Consider the following 9,430-nt stretch of genomic DNA (forward strand, 5'->3'; position numbering starts at 1 on the left):
CAGGAGTTGAAAGGTGAGGTGACATGTGAGATGAGTGGCGAGGAGAGCAGAAGAGAGATTGGGAGGAGAGTAAAGGAGAGCAGAGGAGAGGTGAGGAGCGGTGAGGAGAGGCAAGGTGGTGCAAGGAGAGGAGACCAGACAAGAGAGGAGAGTATCAGACAGGCCGGGAGAGGAGAGGCAAGGCAAGGAGCAAAGAGGAGAGGAAAGGAGAGCAGAGGCTAGGAGAGGACAGGAGAGGCAAGGAGTTGAGAGGAGAGGAAGAAAAGGAGAGGCTAAGAGAGGCAAAGCAAGGAGCAGAGAGGAAAGGAGAGGGGATGAGGGGAGAGGAGAGGAGAGGGGAGAGCAGAAGAGAAAGAACAGAGTGATGACAAAGGCAGAAGTAGAGTAAGGTAAGAGAAGGCGTTAAGGTAAATGGGAGGATGGGGAGAGTTGACAGATGTTCTTTAACTTATGTACTTGTTTTTTTGCCTGTGGCTGATGTACTGACACATGTCACACCACCATCTGTCTGCCACGTCTCACACTCACACACACACACACACACACACACACACACACACACACACACACACACACACACACACACACTCATATTCCTGACATACCAATTGTTTGATATCATCCGTGTGCATCTGTTTCAGCACATGTGTGAGTGTGTGTACTGTATGTGCCTGCGTCCAGGTAACCAACACTCTTTGGTGACAAAACTACGCTCACACTGTGACAGCTGGGAGGACAGTCTCAGAGCTCCACAAGGGGATTCTCAAAATGATTCCGTAGCAAGGGCATGGGAGAAGCAAATAGTGCAGGGCCAGAAGAAGAGGCAAAACATAGCCAGCCAAGACGTGGCGCTGGAGGACTAAGGGTACTGAATTATGCATTCACCTCCTGACCCCACATAATGACATGCCACATGATGAAAGATGCAGTTCCTCTTGTAGAGAGGGAAAGGTGAACTCCAGTGTGTGTGTGTGTGTGTGTGTGTGTGTGTGTCTGTGTGTGTGTGTGTGTGTGTGTGTGTGTGTGTGTGTGTGTGTGTGTGTGTGTGTGTGTGTGTGTGTGTGTGTGTGTGTGTGTGTGTGTGTGTGTGTGTGTGTGTGCGTGCGTGCGCATGCATGTGTCACATGGAGGCTGGAAGGCGCGTGGCAAACATCTTCTGAACTTGCCTGAGAGTCAGCCTCAGGAGAAGAGATGAGAGGGAATCTACAAAGTTCCCCTGCCAGGCTTGAGGTTATATATACTGCGGCGTGGTTTGCAGGAAACACACAAACAAACAAACTGTACGATTTAGTGGACAACAGAAACCCCAGTGAATACCCCTAACCTGTCTGAAATGTTTGACTGTGTTTGGAGCCAGTTTCCATGGGCATGGTGTGAAAGCGCTGAGGGTCATGAAGTGAATACAAAGTGGCCTTGTGCCTTGTCTTGCATGAGGGGGGCATGCTGTCCATCTCATGACCCATGCTGTTCCTTTGAGTACATGCGGAGGGATGGCACATCTCGCAGCGCCGAAGACAAAAGACACATAGAGCAATGAAGATACAGTCAGAGTGGGGACAGTCATAGGAACATGAACTCCTCTAACAACACACAAACACACACAAAAAAGAGTACACACACAATTACACACACTCCACACACAGACAAACATATACCACACACAAACTCTCACACACACACACACGCACACACACACACCGCGACAAACAGCTGGTCCCCCGCTTAACCAGCAAAGCCGCCTGATTCAGCTGACAAGGAATCAGTGTCAGAGTCAGCTGATCTGGGGTCCATTCAGAAGGAGAGAGGCCCCCCTTCGGGGCTCTGCTGGGATCCAACTTAATCAGCTGGTTCAGGGATGAGCATGTGCGCTGTCCCTTTGGGGCTGTGCTCTGCTCCCCATGTGCTAAATCACAGCTCTCTGAGCGCATGAGTACAGACAGAAGCCCTATTGTCAGGCAAGAGATGCCTCCACAATCAGTTGAACAGACACTTCTTGAAGAAATCTAAAAATAGACGTGGTTCTTTGAAGTGGTCCTTTGAGAAAGTGCAACAGATGAGCCCTTTACCGGTGCTAGAGGTCGTAGGTCAGCCTAGGACCTGGTGTCGGCGAGAATTGACTCGGTTGATTGATGTGTGAGAGAAAGCAGCAGAGAAATTAGTAGAAGTAGAAGCATAAAAGGACAGCAGCTGAGAGCTATTATAGGTGGACAAAGACTCCACAAAATGCTTTTTGAAATGAGTTCAGTAAACACTGCTTTGACCTCCAAATATACTTAGTTATCTTCTCTAACCTGAGACAATTCTCAGATTCCTCTAAAACCAGAGCCAACAACTTAAAAAGAACCGTTCAGTCCCTATCAGTTATTCAATTATAGGCTAACACTATTACATATGTAACTATAAATAGGCTACAGTGTCATCAAATATTGAGTAGATACTTTGTTATTGTGATTTTTTTTTTTTTTTACAAAGCCCTACATAAAATGCATGGTTGGTGTGTGTTGTCTTTGTATTCCAAACTAACTAGTGGGCTCGCGCTGTTAAAGGTAGCACGCGCACAACGGACTTACCACTGGAACTCATGATGCCAAACGGTTCTTATCCAAAACAAAGCCGCTTCCTTCGGAATAATCCCATAAAGCACAAAGGAAAAGCTTCACTTTACACTTTGTTTCGTTATACGGATAGACTTGTTAAAATTCCGCTGAAACGTAGATGATGCTCCGGACTGAGTCAAGGCTTCCAAATACAATTTTGTCACGAGCAGCCAACACGAGGAGAAGAATAATAAAAGCCAGGTGGTAAATAGTGTTCTGGACACACGAGAATGTTCCCGATATTCTTGAATTTCCAGCCACAGTTTCCACCGGTTCTGCTCGAGCCAACAATGTTAGTCAGAGGAAACTGACAGCAAACGACCATACAATGCTGTTCAGTCGCATTCCACCTTCTACGTTAGCTACTGGCTCTTTCTAGATCTCCACTGGCTCTTCTCTCCCTAGCGGTGTGCTGTCACTGTGCGCTCCTGCTCCTGCTGCTGCTGCTGCTGCTGCCGGACGGCAAGGGCTCGCGCGCTCTCATCAAACTCCCGATTTCCATCCCGGCTTTATAGGCGACGTCACTCCCAGGGTGGGCGCGCGAGGGTCGGTGCGAAACGAGACAGAAAATAACGGAGCGGACGATTGTTCTGAGCGTGGATAAACACAAGTGTCAAGGCGTATGGGCTTGAATTGGGGTTGGGCTCTTTTCCCCCCTTAATTCCATCAACGCCTAAAACTGTTATGACGTCGCCCTCTCCTGGAAAGTTGATGCATAGGCAAATTAGTTAATTGGATTATCTAGAGATTGCAGTGAAGCTTTATGCGCTTTTGTTTGGGAAACAAACAACACATTTCAAGGCAATATGTTCAAATGTTCATGAATTACATATAATCGTAAATGTGTGTGATTTCCCCTCCACCTTCGGACTTTCCTTCACTTCTAAATGCATGAGCTGAGCGCTGTCCCAATGACTGCATGTTTTCGATGATAACAACAAGGGATGCCATCTAGCGACCATATTAGGGCAATATGTAAAGCGTCAGAGTACCATATTATATATATAATAATACATTTCATTTTTTATTATTATTATTATTACAAGACAATAACAATTCATGTTGTTGTATATACGTATGTATTTATTGATGCATGCATGCATTCATTAAATTATTTATTTATTTTCTTTATGTAAATGAATAAATTATTGAGGAGTATATGGCATACTATATCAGTTAATATTTGCTTTCAATTGTTTTTCCTCAAAGATATTAAATCAAGAAAGTTATTTGTATTTAAAGGAGACATATTATGGTATTTTCCCAACAAGTGAACATAGTATATGTTTATGGAAAACATGTTTTTTTTTAAGCTGTTCTCGCCTTCCTCTATTCCCCTCTGTTTCAGTCCCTTCAGAATGCGCTGTTTCTGGAGTTTTTCAAGTTCCCCCCTGCCGGAGCTGCTCGTCCACTGGTCCACGAAATCTTAGCTATTCTCTGATTGGAGGGGAGTGGGGAAGTGGGAGGTAATATTCAAATTTGCCTACGTCGGCGCATGGACATATTATAATTCCAAAATGGCGCCCATTGTAAACTGCTCAATTGCCAGGGCCGTGTTCCAATACCCGTACTTCCATGAGTATACTTAAAGGAAGTATACTATCCGCACTATCTACTACGTTAATTTTTCAGATACAGTACTCCGTGGTGCACTAACCGGAAATTACGATCACGACTGCCGCCGTGGCTCCTCCCCCGCAATAAACATCCCGCTTTGAACGGTGAACTCTTTACGCCTAGCAGCTATAAAAAGCTATAAAAACTATAAAAACTACAAAATGACTCTATTAATGCAGGCTATGTGGAAAATGCGCAGACTTTGGCTCAGCCTGGCTCCGCCTCTTCCGCTACGTAGCTAAGATGGCTGCCGTTGAGTATGGGGAGTGTCCTTCGATCCACACTACACGATTAGCCCGTTTTGAGTACGGCATCCGGGTCCTTGAAGTATACTTCTTTTCGCCGGATCTGAATTGGAACGTACTGCATACTCAAATTTTGGCTAGTAAGTACGGACAGTACGGGTATTGGAAAACGGCACAGAGCAAAATCAAGGAGAGATATGCTTCCGCATCATGGGAGCCTAGCCACGCCCTACTTCATGACGTACCGGATGCAGAAATATTCTTGTTTTTTAGCATTGCTAGCATTGTAGAATCATAAGCGAGAGGTCTGAGCGATCGCAGTCGCATTGTTTACCGACCATGGAAGTATAAGTTAATTTCATAAATATGAAAGATTGCTCCATATAACATATAATACCAACAACATAGTAAATGTATGTTGGCCTAGAAAACAATACAGTTCAATGTTATTGCTTAAGAAACAGGTTCCATCCAACTATTTACGAAAAATGCTATCAATAATTTCGATGCAAATAACATATCGATCAGCAACGAGGTTGGAGTAGGCTATCCACATAAATATTTGTAATAGGCCTACACCAACATTGTTAACTGTCATACATAGCTAAACAAGCAAATGAAAAATTAAATACTAACACAACTGCCATGTTTATTAGGCTATTAACAATATTATAAAGATGATTCCGTAATGCAACCGTTCTTTGTCTTTGGATCTTTTGAATAAATGGATCAATAAATGGTGTATCGCAACTATCGCAAGCAAAGGAACATGAGTCATCGAGCAGCAGCTGAACCAGTCTAAAAATCCCTTTATCACTAAAACACTTTTAGAGATAAAAAATCACCACAGTGCCTAAAAACCATCAATGTCATTCATGTTAAGTAAAAGGAAAAACCTCAGACACGAGAAGTTAATGGAGCCGTGCACTATAGGCCCTCTCGAATGCCGGGCCGAAACAACATTTGTTTCACTACGACTCCTTTCAGCTTCCCACCCCTCCTTCTCCAGCAAAAAATAATAACAAAGAACGGCTAATAAAACGCTTGAGGTGGCGGTTTGAAAAGAGAAAACTTAATTTTTTTAAGTACATTGCATAAAGATAATTATGAGCCTTTTATTGATATCCAGTCATTTTTTGCGGAGACACATTCCTGTTCCCCACTTGTATTGGAGTGAACGGAGATATCTACTTCTGGGTCCCTTGAATCGAGGGACCCGTCCACAGCCCGCTTAAACAGCTGCAATACCAGGCTTGGCCGCTGAGCACTGGGGGATTTGCGGAAGTATGCAGTGTTCCAGGGGGCTTGCGTAGGAGGGAGCGCCGAAACTGACTCGCTCGTTTGGTAACTGTAGGCGGGGTACTTTCAGGAATGCATATCGCACTCAAAAAATCATGTAGAGTTTGTATGCGTGTGTGAGAACCAGAGACCCAAAACAACACCCCAGATCCCAGTAAAAGTGTTGTTTTCATAATATGTCCCCTTTAAGAATATATACTTTATACGCTTTATGTATTTATGTGATTTAAGGATGTGCCGTCATAAGAGGAAACCCTGGTTATGAGTTGAGGAAGCTGGACAATAGAGGGATATCTGAGGGTGAAGTGGGGGTCTCCCTGCATACTGCAAGGCCCCCCCCCCCCTTCTCTCCATGACAAAACCACAAACCCACCTCCCCATGATGGAGCTCCACAGTGAGCCCCACCTCTCCACGATGGAGCTCCACAGTGAGCCCCACCTCTCCACGATGGAGCTCCACAGTGAGCCCCACCTCTCCACGATGGAGCTCCACAGTGAGCCCCACCTCTCCACGATGGAGCTCCGCAGTGAGCCCCACCTCTCCACGATGGAGCTCCACAGTGAGCCCTAAAGCTTCTTGAAGGAGCTCTAGAGTGAGCCCCACCTCTCCACAATGGCTCCACAGTGAGACCCACAGCTTCTTGAAGGAGCTCCACAATGAGCTCTGCCTCTCCACGATGGAGCTCCACAGTGGGCCCTAGCAGCATTTTGTTGAAGCGCTACACTGAGCCCCACCCTCCCCCGGATTATGCTCCATTGTGAGCTCTCCATGCAGAGCTCGACCGCATGGCCCATTTCCCAGTAATTTAGCTCCATAGTGTGGCCCACCTCTCCATGATCGAGGTCAATTATAGAATAACAGTGGGCACAGCAGGACATTCTCCTTTTACCAAGCATAGGTAGCATATTCCATCACACCCTGGTTTTTTCCTCAATAGGGGAGTTGAATTGAACGTGGCCTTGGGACATTTTGCACCTTAAAAATATATGATTGCCCACAAAATTGAGCAAAGAAATTCTCCGCTCTATTTGCAATAAAGGGTTTTACATTGGAGTCATTGAATATTGCCAGGCAGCATAGAAAAAGACGGCATTTTCCAACATTTGATTAAATCGCCTTGGAAATTATCCAAAATGCCCTAAGACAAATTACAAGGGGGCCAAGTAAGGCCTCTTAAAGAAGTTAATTTCCTACCCTGGGACAGGATGGAGGAAAGTTAATAGGGAAGAATAAAAAGTAGACAGGAAAGTGGATGAAAATGTGTGTGAGTAGCTAACAAAATAGAGCTGAACCGGAAAGGGTACTTCAAATCATATTACGTCATGTAATGTTGTTAAACACATCGGTTTTAAAATCAATAAAGGTATATGGAAAAACAAATGCCTTTGGAATTCCAGGACTGGAATCAATTATCGTGGTTGTGTGAGGGTTTGGGCGTGTGTGTGTGTGTATGTGTTATGAAGGTTGTGTTTGTGTGTGCGTGTGTGTGTGTGTGTGTGTGTGGGTGAGGGCGGGTTGGTGTGTGCGTGGATGCTGAACATGCTTCAGTCAGGCGTTGTGCTTTGTCTGACAGACTGACGGCGCAGAAAAACAGGAAGCAGTCCTTCCTGAACACTGAAGGCCTATTGGGCCAGGGTATGGGGGGAGGGGACAGCGGGTGGAGGGGGGGGGGGTGGGGGGGACTGAGAATGCGTTCTCGTTTGCCAATGTGGGCCCCCTCAATCTAGCCTGCGTGCCCCCTGAACCTCACTGGAGAAAAACATCCTCTGATCTCTGCTTTTGTTGGACGGTGACAGAACGCAGTGACATCATTCCTTGCCACCCTTTAAGTGCCCCACGAAAGACCATAATGCTAACCATTGTCTTTAAACTTGGTCACAACGCATGATGGTGAGGGGGAGAGGCAGACCTAGAGTCACGAGTTGAATGTAACTATCGACAATACGGTTACAAATAGACTTTTTCGCTTTCTACTAAATAACCCCCAAGTGTTTTGTAGTCATCCGCTGTTCCTGTTGTTGTTAAAAAAGGCGAGTGTGTCTATTGTCTCCGACGGTCACAGTAGGCGTTGCGCCGTTATCATGACAGCTGATCACAACTTTGTCGCATTCTTCCACTCTGAGCCTCACAGTCCCTACGCATTGTCCTGCAACATATCTGTTTGCAGCACACACAACATGCTTAAGCACACACACACACACACACACACACACACACACACACACACACACACACACACACACACACACACACACACACACAAACTTACCCACATGCCGATCACACACATGCACACAAACCCATACAGATACATACACACACGCACAAACAGTAACACACACCGACACACACACACATGCACACAAGTAATAAATACAGTCCTCCATTGCCAATCGTGCGATCACATGTGTAGGCCCGTTATTGCATGGTCAGGGTGACTTTGTTGTGGTGCGGGGTTGAGCATGGAATACTACACAATCAGCTACTGGGTTTATGGTTAACCAAGCAGCAGGGGAAATAACACAAGAAAGTGGAACACCCAGGGCCTTTGGATCACTATCTGGTTTGGCAGAGATCGTCATCTGACCCAGAAAGAGGGATCAAATGGTATCCAAAGGTTACCTGGAAGTGGAGAGCATATAAGCACAAGTATTGGCAGATGGTTGACGTAAGCTCAAGATAGTTGTAGGTAGTGGTGCACATGTTGAGTTGTATGTTATGTAATGATAGACTGACAGCACGAAAGACAGAGAGATCAACAGATGAAGCCATGAACAGATAGAGAGAGAGAGCAAGAGGGGACCGACAAAAGGAAGGACAGACAGACAGACGACAGAGAGGCAGAGAGCCAGAGAGATAGATATAGAGAGATTGGGAGATAGATAGATATATTGATAAAAGGGAGAGAGCTATAGAGAAAGAAGACAGACAGATAGAGAAAAATAATGAGAGAGAGAGAGAGAGAGAGAGAGAGAGAGAGAGAGAGAGAGAGAGAGAGAGAGAGAGAGAGAGAGAGAGAGAGAGAGAGAGAGAGAGAGAGAGAGAGAGAGAGAGAGAGAGAGAGAGAGAGAGATGAATTGCTGGATGGGTTCAGTTAAAGTTTTCGCTTTGGTCCCAATGCTTAAACAGCGCATTGGGTGAATGTGGGTTATGACCCATTGTCCTAAGAAGCTCTTAACACTGGAACAGGTATTAGCAATGTCGCTGGTCTTGATTTATTAAGACCTGTGTGAAGTGACCCACCAAGCTGGTGGGACTGGTGTTGAAGAATGAGGAAATAACAACCCTGGGTTGCTATGGTTCCACTCTCCAGATGCTAATTAGAGATGGATGTCTTTTAATGAACGATTTCCTTTTTCGCGGAACATGGACATGGATCCAAGACAAGTATTTCTTTGATCAACCTTCTTCTGTTGCTTGTGTCCCATTTGTCTCAATTTACCTTTCAAATCTGAAAAAATTATTTGAGTGCGCAATGGATCGAGCATGTTTGGGAAGAGAGAGAGAAAGAGAGAGGGAGAGAGAAGGACAGAGAGCAGGAGAGAGAGATAGAAGGAAAGAGAGAGAGTGTGTGAGAGAGACACTGGAAAGGGGGGGACAGTAATAGACATTCGAGTTCCAGTCCTGTAAGAAGCAAGGGGAGGAGTCACAGTATACTTCCTCAGTCACAG

The 9,430-nt window shown here is 45.4% G+C and overlaps 1 protein-coding gene across 1 annotated transcript in view; it reads right to left on the reverse strand.

Annotated features, from left to right (window-relative positions):
- ablim3 (actin binding LIM protein family, member 3) overlaps nt 1-3,207 on the reverse strand; it is a 47,375-nt gene extending 44,168 nt beyond the window's left edge. Inside the window, exon 1 of the mRNA XM_056600992.1 lies at nt 2,571-3,207. Coding sequence (XP_056456967.1) covers nt 2,571-2,583 — 13 coding nt within the window. The 5' untranslated portion in view covers nt 2,584-3,207. The remainder of the gene's footprint in view (nt 1-2,570) is intronic.
- Nucleotides 3,208-9,430: the final 6,223 nt, after the last annotated feature.

The sequence above is a fragment of the Gadus chalcogrammus genome, chromosome 10 (assembly GCF_026213295.1).
Source record: "Gadus chalcogrammus isolate NIFS_2021 chromosome 10, NIFS_Gcha_1.0, whole genome shotgun sequence".
Classification (NCBI taxonomy): Eukaryota; Metazoa; Chordata; class Actinopteri; order Gadiformes; family Gadidae; genus Gadus; species Gadus chalcogrammus.